Source organism: Pleurodeles waltl, chromosome 10, assembly GCF_031143425.1.
Source record: "Pleurodeles waltl isolate 20211129_DDA chromosome 10, aPleWal1.hap1.20221129, whole genome shotgun sequence".
NCBI classification, from domain to species: Eukaryota; Metazoa; Chordata; class Amphibia; order Caudata; family Salamandridae; genus Pleurodeles; species Pleurodeles waltl.
The window spans coordinates 302,627,298-302,643,583 of NC_090449.1; the positions used below are offsets into that span (position 1 = coordinate 302,627,298).

The following is a 16,286-nucleotide window of genomic DNA, read 5'->3' on the forward strand; positions in this document are numbered from 1 at the left end:
AATACAGGGGGTATCTCTAAGATGCCCTCTGTGTGCATTTTTTTATAAATCCAACACTGGCATCAGTGTGGGTTTATTATTCTGAGAAGTTTGATACTAAACTTCCCAGTATTCAGTGTAGCCATTATGGAGCTGTGGAGTTCGTTTTTGACAGACTCCCAGCCCATATACTCTTATGGCTACTCTGCACTTACAATGTCCAAGGTTTTGCTTAGACACTGTAGGGGCATAGTGCTCATGTACATATGCCCTCACCTGTGGTATAGTGCACCCTGCCTTAGGGCTGTAAGGCCTACTAGAGGGGTGACTTACCTATGCCACAGGCAGTGGGAGGTTGGCATGGCACCCTGAGGGGAGTGCCATGTCGACTTAGTCATTTTCTCCCCATCAGCACACACAAGCTGGTAAGCAGTGTGTCTGTGCTGAGTGAGGGGTCCCTAGGGTGGCATAAGACATGCTGCAGCCCTTAGAGACCTTCCCTGGCATCAGGGCCCTTGGTACCAGGGGTACCAGTTACAAGGGACTTACCTAGGTGCCAGGGTTGTGCCAATTGTGGAAACAATGGTACATTTTTAGGTGAAAGAACACTGGTGCTGGGGCCTGGTTAGCAGGGTCCCAGCACACTTCTCAGTCAAGTCAGCATCAGTATCAGGCAAAAAGTGGGGGGTAACTGCAACAGGGAGCCATTTCTTTACAAATGCCCAACAAGTTCCAGTACTATGGACACCCACAAATGACAAATCAATATACTTCAGCTAAACATGCAGTTTTTAGTAACAACTTTGGCCTTAAAACAATCTTGGTGGCTCAGATGCACCAACATTTCACGCTATAAGTGGTGGCTGGAGAGTGCGAGGCAGTGCATTTTGAATCTGTGATCAGTATGGAACATTGATGACAATCGGGGCTTGCTTTCATTCAGCCTAGCACCGCATTCTGCCTGGGAGCTTAGTCCGCTGTTGTCTCGGCCGTTAGAAGCATTTTAATGCGTGTTTGGAAATGGCTGGCGGTAAATCAGGAAAAGACTTGAATGTAAAAAGAATCACTCCGCGCCATTTGCAACTTGCCGTTAGAGGGCACCAAGAATTGGACTCCCTCATTAAAGCAACTATTGCTGGTGGTGGTGTAATCCCACACATCCACAAATCTCTCATTGGAAAGAGAGAGCAGCAACTCACTTCTATGCAGTTGCCTTCAGGTATCTATGTACACATCATGGATCTTTGATTGGGAAGATGGGCTGTCAACAATTTAAAACATTTAAATAAAAATATATGGACTACAACACAACTAAGTGAACTTTCCCAAATTACACTGCCTTTTTGTAACTGTATTTGAAAAGTTAGAGTCCGACTGAGCTTTGTAACCAGCCATTTGGATCGAATTCGTACCCCATATTTAAGTATTGCTGTGGCTTCCAAGAAGCTATTCATTCGGAAAGTATTGGGTTTTGGTTGATGAGTTTTATTATCAATTGTAATGCAGAGATGGTTGTATCAAACACTTGGGTTTGTACAGACATACAGTACTTGTTTGGTTAACTTACAGTGGTCAATAAATGTCATATCCTAGTAGCAAAGTTGTGCATATTTACTACTGTTTAAGCCTCATTACTAAAATGTATTTCTTTTTACCTCCTTTACCTGTCAATCCACACTACTTATTGGTATGGCAGTCTTGGCTTGAGAGCATTTAGAATCACGCAAAAACAACCTCATTAATGTTTTTATCCACATTTAAAAATGAATACAGACAGGAAAAGAAATGTTTTTTCTGTCCGTTTCTATCTGTACAAATTGGGAAACAGGGAGCTTTAATATTGTAGGCTTCTCCTTTGCCTTTCAGTGCGTTTATTAACTGTTGTCAGAAGTACTTGTGGTAAATGCCTTAGGATATTGTGTTGCAAGGATAGTGTGGAGAATCAAATAAGAGAAGCTGTTGTGCTTGTTTAAGCTGACCAAGAGATCTAACAAGGCCTAAACAATCTGACTCACATTGTGAAACTTGTTTCTGGAAGGTATCCTCTGTAGCTTGTAGTACTAGTAAGGCTTTCTTCCAAAAGGAGAATGTAGTGTGTGCAAACACTTAGCAATTTTCCAACAGACATAAATCGTGGTAACCATTTTCCATCATTCTCCCCCCCCCCCCCGCCACCTCCCTCATCCACAAAACATCAATGAAACATTCTCTTTTGTTCCTGCATTTTCAGTGTCCCTGTCCAGACCCACTCCCTCCCAGCAGTCCTTTTTGATAATCCTTAGTCTGGGTGGCTCCATGATTTTCTTTGTGATCAGGCCTCCCCAAGTGATCACGTCCTTCCCCACCTTTCCAACCCTGCAGATGAGTTTGCTATGTTGCTTATGGGCCATCATCCATTCTACTAAATTTGCCTGCCAGGTTTGAAAGTTTATGGCCTTTCTGGCCATCCAGTGTATTGCTATCCACCTTCGCTCTAGTACCAGACCCAGTGCCAGCACTCAGGACTGCATTTTGAACCGTTTCAACTGAGGTTGCACCATCAACAGCCACAGCGTGACGGAGCCCTCCATCTCCCTTCCCAACTCATGCGTCAGCACTGCCACCACCTTCTCCCAATATTCCCTTAGTCTTAAACAGACCCACGTCTTGTGTATAAAGTCACCTGCTCCCTGTCCTCATCTGATGCACCCCAGCTGGATTAGCAGAGTACATTTTTGACAGTTTGTGAGGCATCATGTAGGTTTTGTGTAAATAGTGAAATTGAATCATTTTAAAGAAAGCGTTTGGGGACACTTGCTTTATTTGAGCACATGCTCTTTTCTTTACTCTGACATTGTCAGTTCCCTCGGGCAGTCTGCGTTCTACTGGTGCGTAGTGCCCCCTTGGCCAGTCACCAGCACTAAATGCAATTGCATTATTAAGCACCTACATCCAGTCAGTTCCAGGAGTTGTTTCATAAATAAGGTTTATATGGGAAAGATATCCAGAATCCTTGGGACGTGCGCACCCTGTGCATATTGTGGGAGCTGCCCTGGCCCCAATCCAAATAATGCCTGCGCGAACTATATTAATCTGTTGTTAAGTTTTGTCGCCCGCTTTGTTACACCCACCCTCTCTCCATCTAGCGCAGCACATGTCCTTTCTCAGGGCTGCATCATCCCCAGAGGCGTGTCATTGACAAAAGTTTTTTTTTCGTGTATTATGCTGTCTACCCTGTACCAGATCTCTGCCATTAAGCAAACAATATATGGTGTGTCTTCGGAGATACCTTTCCCCATCATAAACTCTTCTAGCAGGGTGTATGGGCCATATGATCCTGCCAGTAGTGCCAAAGTTCCCATTTGGTATCATCATAAGCCAGTGGACCCCATACTGAAGCTGAGTTTGCTGCATTAAAAAACAAAAATAGGTCTAAGAGTCCCAGCCCTCCCTCCAGTTTACCTAGCTTTGCTTTCCAGCCTATACCAGGTTACACAGAAGCTAATCCATCTGCACATGTGGTTTTCAGGACGTGACACATCATGTTTTGGAGGACATACAGGCAGCATGGAAGAAACACCAGTTTAGCCAGAGCCACCCTCTGGCCAAACAGTAGCGTCATTCACCACTCAATCATGTGGTGTAATCCTTCCAGTAGCTTCTCCACGTTATGGATGTAGGGCTACTGCTGCCTTGCCCAGTCTTCCCAGGGGACACAGCTTAGATTTAGCTCTGTTAACATGCATGCCTGACATCTGCGTAAAGCTTTCTTGTTTCTCCAGCATCAGGGGTGTTGACTGTTTCTGGTCCCTCAAGTACGCTATTGTATCATCCGCTTACATTGATTTGACATGAGTCGTGTTCACTATGCATATACCCCAGGCCCCCAACCAGGATCTCAGCCTGTGGGCTAACAGTTCCACAGTGAGTGCAAAAAGTACTTTGGACAGTGGGCATCCCTATCTAATGCCTCTGCCCAATTTCCAGGGATTTGAGACCATGTCTACTGTGCACACTCAAGCCACCAAGTTGATGTATAGCAACTACACCCTAACCTAGCACAGGCTTCTCCTATCTGCTGTGCACCTCCATACACACTGGGGAGTCGACGATCTGCAGGTCTGTCCATGTCCAGTACAATAAATTGCTGTTCTAGGTTGATCTGTGTCTGCTGTAGTTGCCCCTGCACCCCGTGTACTTGCACTACACACTCACTTTGCAGTGTCATCTCGTAGGCTTCCCACTTTGCTGCTCTGCAAGTTGCAGAGCCAGGATTTTTCTTAAGGAATGTCTCTATGTACTCATGGATGTGGTCAAGAAATGTGGCATCTGTCAATGTCTCCGCTTGTAGGCACTTTAAAGGTATCTTACGCTTATGCCACTTCGGCATCAATGAAAATAATATAAAATATTTTTTCACTGTTCATGTGTCTCAGTGAATTGGTTTGAAAAAAAAAAGTATTAAAATAATATTATTGACACCCTTACAGTGACTGAATACTTAACAGTTGAATCTTCCAAGTAACTAAGAGACAGGCCCTCCACTTGACTTTTAACAGCTCTCACCCCACCCTCAGTACTAGTAGATGTTCGCACAACATTCTTCCTCACATTGATGATATAACACTGCAGCTTGTTCTCACCCTTCCTCATCCACAATTTGTCAAAGGAATTGGATCGCAAGCTCTCTATACCCATTTTATCTACAGAGGATTTGGACCTGAAGATTCCCTCTTTCTATTTCTTTTTCCCTGCCATTCAAGGGAGTGCTGGAAAATGAGGTAGCATGTTTCATGAACTTTGAATGAACTAGGCAGTGAGGTGTTTGTGGTGCAAATCTGTTGTATTTTCACCCATCTTGTTAATCTGTCATCATGGCCTTAAGTATGAGAGCTTTGCTGTTGGCTTCAAGAGAGACATGCTACCATTTAATTGTGGTGGGGTTTCTGCTTCGTATCCATATGCCATTAGCTCATTAGGCTTGCCTTTCTCTCTACCTGCGGACCTGCACAAGCTGTTGAAAGCCCTGCTGCGACTCCAGATATTCTGTGGCAGCACCACAGGAGGCCAGTGACTCCAGTGCTAAAAACATTATGGTGGTTACCAGGTCCCGAAATAGGATTCCGTCGTGAAGCCTGCCTCCGCTGAGCTTGTCACTCAGTGAATAGACATTTTTATTGATCAGAGTATCCGGGTGAAGGGCAGAGAGATGCATTAGTGCATTGCATAGGTTATGTCCCTTCATGTCGCAGACGGATGTGGTGCTGCCCTTCGCCTCTAATGGAGCCCTAACATGGACAGAGCAGCTCAGAAACTCTCATCTTGTGGATGACAATGCTCAGCACCATACTGCAAGAATATCACAGCAATTGTGGCTGTCATCCAGCTATGCCATCAATACAAATATTTTCTGTGCTTAAGGTATTCAGATTCTGCTAATTTCCAGTGCATTGTGAGTGCAATCCCTTAACATGGAAACACCTTCACTCTTTACTAGAAATTAAAGCAAAACATGTTATAGTATTATTCAATAGTACTTTAGACTTTCATAAGATATATTGATGTCTAATTTGTCATAGTAGTAAACCCAATGATAGTTAACGGAGAAATAAAATGTAAGAGGATAATTTATGCATTAATCAAAGAGTTGTTAAATTTTTGTAGTTTCGTTCAAGATAGCTTTCATGTGCAAATGGATTTAGAATCTTACTTGTTTTTTTCATAGTCCGCCTTTCTTCTGAATTCTGTTTGGCTATCACAATCTCCTGTCTTTTAAATTACATCCATAGCAGTTAAGGAATTTCTCTTTTAATGCATCTTTCATTTCAACTAGATGTAATGGGGAACATGTTACGGATGATTTGACATAATATCTGCTGTGTTAACTTTCTATTACTAGCTTCAGCGAATCTGGTACATTAATTCATATTGATGATTATTGTTCACCTTATTTAGATTTCTAAATTGTTAAGCTACACAAAAATGTTCACACCAGAAAATGTCACTTAAATTAAACAAGAAGCGCCAGCAGTGTAAAATAAAAGTGCTGCAAATTAAGCATTTACCATTATAATTTTTTTAAAGAATGCAACAATATTAACAAATTTCACTGGCAACAATAGTAACAATATTAACAAATTTCTCCGTTCACATCTGATAACATTTACAGTAAAATATTGAGATATTAGAAAAAGACTGGTAACCAAGATAAACAAATTCAGCTCTACATCTAGGCTCCTTCATGTGCAAAATAATTGGATTGTGTGAAACATTTAAAATACTAGTTGGAACATCCGGCAGTTCTAGGGATAATATATGAACCCCTGAGATTTGGCAGAAAAGGAGAGAGTGGCCATCCACCAACTTTCAGTTGACACTCAGGTCTACAATAAGATCTGCTTAATCAAGGATGCCTTATTACTCAAACCTTGTAAAGGTCAATCCACACAAAAAAATTATAATTTACAAAGTTGCCTTGATGCTTTTGAAAGTAAGGCTTCTTTTTATCATTAGCTAACATGGTCATGTGGCCTGAGTGAGATTGCTCCATGTCTTCCCATGGCGAACATGAAGAAAATAAAGCTACAGCTGTACTCCATGCAGTTGAGAAATTTAAATCCTTTCTCCAGCCCAGCGTCATCTCTCATGTTTTTCAGTCCTTGGTTACAGACAAAATTTAACATGAAAATTATATTTTGTCTAGCAATCCTGTAACCATGTTAGCTCCTATTAAGGCTGTCCGTCCCGCGGCAGGAAGGCTTATATCTGACATGAGAAATTATGACCCTATATACCAGACACATGAGGATCTTCAGTATCTCTCCTAAAAAGCAAGAAATACCTTCAGTCTGCATTTATGGTATATTTTGCTAACAGCAACAGTCACAACAGGCACCTGGAAGTCATACATAGTGGCAGCACCAATCATCTCGGGCAGCGCTGTCCCTTTGGAACCTTCTGCCAATCAACTTTAGTCACACTGCCTTTTTTAAGGTTTTCTTAAAAAAAAAAAAAAAAACTCATTTGTTCATACTCTATGTAATTTGATCTCGTGTCTTGACTTATCCTGGCTAGTCTAGGATTTCCTGTCTCCATAACCGTACTCTTCTAAAATGTTCTCATTGCTGACCTTCTCTTGCCTTTCCTATTCCTACCCAATCACAAGACTCTTTGTGAGCTCTGACCACACCCTTGCTTCTCCATCTATGAAATGCATGGTATTGATGAGCAGTCCATCAGACAAAGGCCAAACCATGCAAACACATGGAGACTGTAAGAAACTGGACTTTTTTGCAAATCTCCCCCCACACACACACACACATTTTTTGTTCCCATCTGAGCTGCTAGATGCTGGTTTTCAACTCTTGACAGTGCACTGCATCCTGCTAAACAGGCTCCAGTGCCAGTGTTCTCTCCCCTAAAAACAACCTACTCAATTGTGAAACAATTGGCAGGACTTTTTCACCCCTGCAAGTCTCTAGTAAATGGTACCCCTGGTACCCAGGGCATCGGTGCTAAAGAGGGTCCCTAAGGGTTGTAGCATGTATTATGCCACCCTGAGGTACTCCCCTAAAAATTGCACACAGCCTGCGATTGCGAACTGCTTGTCCTGGTGCGCACCATGAGCGAAAACACAACATGGCACACTCATTGTGTGCTATGCCAAAGTCACTGCATGTATTATATGTAAGTCATCCCTACAGCAGGCCTTAAGAGCCCAAAAGCAAGGTGTATTATAATATATGTGTGGGCATGTCTGCATGAGCAGATATGCCCCTGTGTTGCCTAGTTCTATTGGCATATATTATAAGTGAACAAGGGAGCCATCTTAAGGCATGTACTGGGCACTGGCCAGGATGAGTTACCCAACTACATAATGGCTTCAGTAAAATCTATGGTGTTTGGTATCAAACACCTCATTTTAATAAATCCAGATTAATGCCGGTCTTAGAATTATCATGACATGCACCCAGAGGGCACCTCACAGGTGGCCCCTGAAACCTAGTAGTCCTCTAGTTTGCTTGTGGACTGGTATCAACTAGCCTGCTACTACAGACATGTTTTTGATCCCCTGGAGATGAGAGCTCCTGCTCTCTGAGGCCAGAAACAGTGCCTGCTCTGAAGAAAGGTGTTATCACCTCCTCCAGCAGGATGGCTAGTAAATCAGCATACCAAGACCAGAACTTCAAAGCCTCTGCCACCTTTGATTTGTGAACCTGGCTTCCCCCAGACCTAGGGAATGTAAAACTCAGCCCATCTGGCACCAGGGCAGGAGGTGTGTTGCCCTACTTGGCTAGTGACACCCCTAGGGTGGGCAGCATGATGTGCTCCAGAGAAGAAGGGTTCCACCATCTTGTTTTTGATGGAATTAGGAATTCTAAGACAGTGCTATGCCCACTCCCCATGAGAAGTGGTCATATAGGGGGGTGTAGTCACCCCGGAGTGAGTAGCCATTTGGCTACTACCTACTACCCTATACTCCCCTAAACGTCCCTAAACAGTGTACTTAGGTGGCCCCCTGACACTAGGACTTCGGATTTGCTTGACTACAGAGAAGAAGGACAAAGAAGAGCTAAAGACGCAAGAACTGTGGACCAGCTGAGGAGTTGGTGCAAAATCCTACCTGCCTCTGTCCTGAAAATTGCAAAGATCAACTTGTCCTGCACCTGTGCATCCATCCAGAGCCTTGTAGGACTGCCAGAACTTCACCCCCAGTCAGCATCTCCCTTGGAGAGTGGAGGAGACGCTTCCCCCCTGCATCAGTAGGCACCAACCGGTATTGGCCGGTCCTCATTTTGCTGACCATTGGGTCCACCGAGGGAGCATCTTTTCAGGAGGGGGACCCGAGTGTCCAAGAGTGCAACCCCGTCCACCTAGTCTGTCTTTGAGTTGTTGAGCCTGCCCGAGCCTCCCTGCACCAATACCCAGAGTACCCAAGCCAATTGGAAGCACCAAGGCTTGTTTAGTGTGCAGCCAGACACCAACGCTGCCAGGACCGACCTACCAATGAGAGATGTCGGCATCACTGAGGCCATCACCGAGAGTGGCTATGCAGTCTTGTTTTTCCCCCAGTCTCCAGGTGGACCATAAGAAGTGAGAGTCTCTAACACAAGGGACCCCCTTGACAAAACACCTCTGCACCCAAGCCCGGGCTCAAGAGATTCAAAGGTGTCTATGTGGAGCTGAGACTTTAAAGAACCGAGCCCCCACGTGGATTCAGCCATACTAGTCACCCATTCCCCACCTGCAGCCTTTTTCTTCCAGGTACTGCTCCCATTGACGTTAACACTTAGCATCCGAGGCTACCACCGGTAGGAGTGCCCTCTGCATCTGGACACAGGAGAACAAGTAACAAGAAACTGCTGGGTGTTTTAGAGACCTTGACCCCTACTTACCTTAAGTCCAGAAGAACAGTCCTGTAAGTCAATTGCAAGTAACCTGGTGCAGTATATGTTTTCTCCATATGATAACATTACCGTGTTCAAGGCTCATGCTGTATTTCCAAAGTGTTGAAATATCGCTATCTCAAAAAGTACTTACCTGATCTTGAAGATTTTGGGGTCAAGTTTCTTCTTGAGTGTGTGTCTCATTTATTGACTGTTCAACAAATGCTTAGCACTTCCCTCTGATAAGCCTAAACTTCTCATCCACAGTACCACAAAAGAGAGCATTTGGCATTATTATTATAACTCCTGTAAACCAATATGAGTCATCTAGACTATCTGCATAGTGTCCCCTTACATTGGTACACTGCATAGATATACAACTTTCTACAGAGATCAGTACCTTAAGGGGGCTGACCCGACACACTCCAGCTTCTTTCCGTGTCTTTCTCCTGCCTTCTTATTCATAATGTACTTTATTGAAGACTTGATGGTGTTAGGCCAGATGCTGTTTTCACTGTGTGTCAGGCGGTAATGGAGATAAAAGATAATAAGTTTGGGATCTGAATCTACTGGCTGTGCGGTGGCAACCAGAGGGAGGCTCTGGAGTACATAATAATGAGTTATGGTTGAAGTTTTTTACATTAATAAGGAGGTACCCTTCGACATACATTTCTCCTTCCAGGATTTCTATTTATATTGTCCACTCACTCCTTTGCAGGTACAGAGTAGTGTTTTGCAGTAGCTTCCTCCCTTCCAAAATGCTAGCAATGTTAAACCGTGGGCTACATACAAATTCCAGAAAGGATCATTCTTAGGGTTGTCTGGTGCTCATAAGTCACAACAACACCATTTCCCTTTTCCTATCTCCTCCCCACCGACCCTCAAAAATGGATAAGCATGTATCTCGAGGATATCAAAGTTAACAGTAAGGGATCTCTCAAAATTCCTTGTATGGGCACATCTGTCAAAACACAAACCAGTTTTGCCCACAATTTCTTTCACAGGGGCATTTTTAACAACAGTGTCTCAATCTTACATAGTCACCCAAAACGTAGAAAAGGTGCGCTACAGTTTTGAGGTGCTTTATAAAACCCCTCAGATCTTTTTAGTGCTAATGTTGGCTGAACCCCATAAGGCTGCATTAACAATCTGAGAGTACTCTCTCTCAGGGTGTCTGTCACTGTCAGTAAAACATGCAAAGAAACAACATGGATTATCATAAGAGATACATTTATAGTTAGCAAATACATAGAAGGCTATGGTAATACTGAGCAGTTGGTTAATATACCACTTTTGAGTGCAAGATTTAAAATGTTTTCCGCTTAGTTGTTTACAGTATTGTCTGTTAATTCCTGTTCATGACAGTGTTTTCTATGTAACCACTGTGCAACTTTTGAACAGTCTCTAAGCTGTCGACATCTGTCTGTTACGAAAAATCTTTTCAGGGTAAAATGTAGTCCTTGGAACTGTAGGAAATCTCATTGTTTTGTACACAGGTGTAATGAACCTGTGAATGTCAGGAATCCAGTGCTGGAGAAAAAAGTTTACTTGTAACTGTGCTTCTCCAGGCATGTTTCTGCATTTCTGTGGTTTCTAAAAGCTATAAATAACAGACACTTGATATGACAGAATGTAGCATACTGACCTCAGAAGGATGGAAGGCTGTGTCTTCCTTGCTGCGATTAAATTCTTGACTCTCAGATGATCAGAAACAAGACTTAAATCTCTGCGCCATCCTGCCAGCTACTTGGAGTTTTGTGTTAATTTACATTTAATCCTTAACTTCAATCCTGTGTCTGGTCTTGCAGCCATCCTAATGCAGCTTCAGGTAATACAATTTTCCAGGAGGTTTGGAAGATCAATGAGATCTATGTCAAAAGGATGTAAACAATGCTTTATTGCCCCTTTCGGGCTACTTTATAAAGCTTTACTAATGTAACTTTTTTCAGCTTTTAAAAGGCTGATAATGTTTCTTTTTGCGTAGGCATGGAAGGGTGAAGACTGACAGCCAAACAAATGGTTACTGGTCTGAGTGTGATTTTCTCTGAGCCTCTTGAGACCCAGAGGTCTACTTCATGGATTTTCCTAACATCTGTAGAAGGGTTAAAAGTTATCAGTGCAAACCACTAGCTCCTAAATGGAGTGAAAGCAAGCATGGAGGTGAAAAGCTAAGTCTAGATCTCATTGTCTCTTAAGAGAGGGAAAGTAGTTTAGAAGATGTCCAGTCCTGGCTTTGAACCTTTGTCTTTCTACTTTGCATACTGTAACATGGGATTGTCAGTCAATTTAACCGTTTTTAGCCTAAATAAACATATATAGAGAGCTGGTAATTATTCCACTCATGTTTGATCACTAAACTTTGATATATATTCTCTGCTACAGGTGTTCATTCGAGAGCTGATCTCCAACAGCAGTGATGCCCTGGAAAAATTGCGCCACAAGATGATGTCAGAAGGAAAGGTTGTTCCGGAGATGGAGATTCACCTACAGACGGACAGTGAGAAGGGAACCATCATCATTCAGGTATCACTTGGCTCTCAGCAAGACTGCAGCCACCTTCATCATTCCAGGACTTGCAGCACTCACTAAAGCCATGTCTAATATTCCCATTTAGAAACACACAAAACTACTGGTCATGATCACCCTTCACATACCTCGGTGAACTCATGAAGCTCACTGTTTCTATGAACATTAGCATTCAGGTCATTGACTGCACTCACCAAGCCTACTTCACCAGCTCCTCTTGTATACCATGCACAGTTTACGGAGCCCATGTGTCCCTCATTCAGTTGTCCCTTAGCACTCATTAAGGTCTTGTTCACGTCACTAGTCAGAGGCTTATAGGAGTCAAAACTACATCACTAGCTAGAGAACACCACCACCTAACTTGCAGGTTTTCTAACCACCATACCAGTACCTAAAGGTGCTGACGGAGTCCATATGCTGCATCAGGCACTGAGTGTCATCCTGTTCTCACAGAGCTTACATTGACCATTATCATTCAGGTTATGTAGAGCTCATGTGGTCTTAAAATCAACATCTTAAACTATGTTACAATGGTTGACGGCACCATCGTTCTGCATCTTTCGGGATCAACGTAGTCCATCTCCACTCACACCCTTTCAGTATATCACACCCACAACATATAGTGTAATAAACCACTTACATAGTTATTGTTTAGGCATCTCTGCCAGCTTGAACATTTGAAGCCTGTGACCATATGGGGCGTCACCAGCTGCCAACATCTTGCGCCTTGTGTCATGGAAATATAGGCTGAGATACTTCCCCTTCAAAGTAATTGATCTCTGATTGAGTTGGCAATTAGAGGTATTCTGACGCCTCCAATGATACTTGACTCTGGATAAATTATTATTTATTATTATTTTTATGATTATAGTTTTGTGGCGTGCACAGCCACTCTGATCGGGTTTCCCAGCGCTAAGGTACAGAAACTGTGAAAGCGGATTCCCAATCCACTTTCACAGTTTCTGTACCTTAGCTCTAAAATAACCACATCTTTAAGTTGTTGCGAAATGCAAGTAGTGAGGAACAATTCCTTAAGGTAACTGGGAGGGAGTGCCAAAGCTTGGGACACAAAATTGAGGAGGAACAACTGCCCATCTGGGCCAGATACCTAGGGACCGTGTATAGATCCATATGCTGTGATTTTAGGGAGTGGTCCGGCAAATAGGCCAGTATCAGTTCCTGAATGTAACAAGGGTTGACTCCTGCTGTAGCTTTGAAGACATAGCACAGTGCTTCAAATTGAATGCGCATAGTGACCGTGAGCCAATGAAGCTCTTACAGGAAATGGGCAGTCCAAGCCTGCTTTGGGGGTGAGGTAACAAAAGACGCCCTGCAGCAAATAGAAGCTTCGTCTATACCTAAATAAAGAATATTACCATAATACAAGCTTGTAGGAAAGTGACCCTTTTTGACATGTCACCTCCACTTTTTACCTGGTATCCAATGCAGTTTTGACTAACAGTGCACTGGGTTCCTGCTAACCAGGTCCAGATCTTTCCCCAAAACTGTGCAATTGCTCCCAGTTAGCAATACCTTTGGTCCCCTGTAAGTACCTAGAAAATGGAACCCCTGGATCCCAGGGCATGGGTACCAACGAGGGTTTCCAATGGCTGCTGCATATATTGTGCCACCCTCAGGAACACCTCACCTAGCACATGCAGACTGCCATTGCAGGCTGCATGTCTTGGTGCGGCTAAAAGTGAAAACTTGACAGCACACAGCCCGTGTGCCATGTCCCCTAACACTGCATGCAATATATGTAATTCACCCTTACAGCAGGCCTTACAGCCCTAAGGCAGAGTTTGTTATAATACATGTGAGGACATATCTGCTAGAGTAGATAGGCCCCTGTTATACCTTTGTCGATTCATAGACATAGTGAGTGAATAGGAAAGCCATTTTTAAGTACATGTGCTGGACACGGGTCACTATGAGTTCCCCTGCCACATAATGGATTCACTGAAAATAGGGATGTTTGGTATCAAACCTCTTTTATTCATAAACCTTCACTGATGCCAGTGATTAATTTATTAATACATGCTCCCAGAGGGCTCCTTAGAGGTGCCCACTGAAAACCTACCAACTACCTGTGTGGGGACTGACTAGTTTTAGGCAGCCTGTCACCACCAGGCAAAATTCTGGCCCCTTAGGGTGAGAGCCTTTGCTCTCAGGCAGTCAGAGACAAAGCCTGTTCTGAGAGAGGTGCTTCCAAACCCCACCCAACAGCATAACCTGTGAATCTGCATTTCAAGGCAGGAAGCTTCAAAGAAGCCCCCCACCCTTGATATGCAGATTTGGCTTTACTCACAGGGGAGTTGCACCCCTCCTCATTCCCTCCCCCCCCCCCGAAAGTACGGGGGTCCAGTTGTCACCCGGACAGGAAGGAAATTTTGTATTTAGGGAGGAGTGAACAGTCTGCCGGTCAGTCCCACCACTAAGGTACACTGCCTGATGTGGACATCACTTTTATAAATCTGCCATCTTGGTGTTGGAAAATGTAGGAACCCTGGAACAGGGTTATGCACATTTCCCACAGGAAGTGGTCGAATAGGGGATGTAGTGACCCCAGGGGTAAGTAACCCATTGGCTACTACTGTACACGCCCCGAAACGCTGCTAAATGCAGTTTTCAGGGGAGCCCTTCCCACCAGGAAAGCAGGTTCCTGCTGACCTAGGAAGAAGGACAGTAAAGAGCTGCGAAAGCAAAGGAAGAAGCACCTGACCGGACCCAGCTCAGCTGGCTGCTGCTCCTGCCAAATTGCCTCAAAGTTGTCTCATCCTGCAGCTGTTGTGCCTCCAAAGCCTAGGAGGACTGCTGCCTTCAACAAAGAACCAGGAACTTCCGTGGAGCAGCGGAGCTGCTTTCCTGCATCTTGCAGGCCCCCCAAGACAAACTGTGAGGACTCCAGACCGCACACCTAAAAGCACTACTGCACCTGTGCGCAGAGCCTGAGTTGAAATGCTGGCGTGGTTCCCCAGCCCTCCAGAGATGAATCCCACCTTGGACTTGCTAGTGCTACGGTGGAGAAAACCTGAAACCTCAAACCACTTCTGCACCTGTCACCCGTGGAGAATAGGATACGGGGTGTCCCCACGCCCGAGTATCTCGAGACTTGAACCCACCTGTTTGTTCTCCTCAACGGATTTTCTGTCTAAACCTGCAGCCTTTTTGCAACTGGACTGATCCCCATTGACTAACACTGGGCACCCCACACCATCCTCTCCTCTGCACCCAGCCACCACTGTGCCGTCAGGTGTGATCTGTTGGTGTGGTCCTGACCCTTGTCCAATACTCACCTTACGTCCAGGAGATTGCTCCCATAAGCCTCTATACTGTACCTGTTTGCCACCTTTATTTTTCCTCCACAGGATAACATTGCAGCTTCCAAAAATTGCACTTTCGACTTTTCAAAACTGTAAAGATTTTTCTTGCAAAACGTACTTACCTGATCAAAGTGATTCTGGTGCCAAAATATATATAAAGATACTAGTTATGTTTGTTAATTGGTGTGGATCGCCTTCTTGACTCGTACGTCTCATTTATTGACTGTCTATTAGCAGATTTCTCACACTCTTTCTGATAAGCCTAAGGCTGCTCGGCCACACTGTCCCTTAAAAGAGCACCTAGGGATTGCTAGGGCAAGCCCCTCTCCACTAGTAAGGGAACCCTGCACTCTTTGCACATTTTGATATACCACATAAAGAGCCAGCTTCATTCAAATCTGGACAGGACTAAAGCTTGAATTATTGTCTTTTGAGCTTACAGAGGAAGAATCCAGATAATTTTTGCAGCCACTTGAGTACGACAAAGCAAGTGGAAGTCACCTTCACATCCTGAGGCTTCATCGAAAGATTTTCACCCAATAGGAAGCCCTTGGGTTTTTAACTTTAGAAGACAGGGTAGGAAGAGACCCAAGAGAAGCGGGCCCGTGTTGAGGACCCAGAGTGGAGGTTTCTTGCCCAGGATCATCACCTCTGTTTTATCACCGTTCAGCTTGAGAAAGTTGTTACTCATCCAGGTGGCGATTAGCCTCAAGCACAGTTAAGATTGGAGGGGCCCTGGACTCATGCAGATGATAAAGAAAAAACGATTTGGGTGTCGGCATAAGAAAAAAAAGTTCAAATTGCAGCTCTCTACTACTTCTGCTGGCGAACATAGACGTTAAACAGCAGTAGACTGAGCCCTGCAGGACTGCAGATATTAAGAGCTGCCTTCCAAAACCTTTACTCACCGAGAATATCTGAAAAGTCAGGTTGTGGAGGAATATAAAATAGAGACTATCATCCAAGGATGGAACTTGAGATTTTAAACCCATAGAGACTATGCAGCTTCTCATCATATTCCGGTTTAGTCTGTGGCATTTTATTGCTTTTAGCAGAGATTTAGAGAGTTATATTAGAATCAGCTCAACTTAAT

At 44.0% G+C, this 16,286-nt stretch overlaps 1 protein-coding gene across 1 annotated transcript in view; it reads left to right on the forward strand.

The window, feature by feature from the left end:
* The window catches only part of TRAP1 (TNF receptor associated protein 1), a 209,134-nt gene that overhangs the window by 13,828 nt on the left and 179,020 nt on the right, over nt 1-16,286 (forward strand). The window contains exon 4 of the mRNA XM_069210470.1: nt 11,727-11,867. Within this exon, the coding sequence (XP_069066571.1) occupies nt 11,727-11,867 (141 nt within the window). The remainder of the gene's footprint in view (nt 1-11,726; nt 11,868-16,286) is intronic.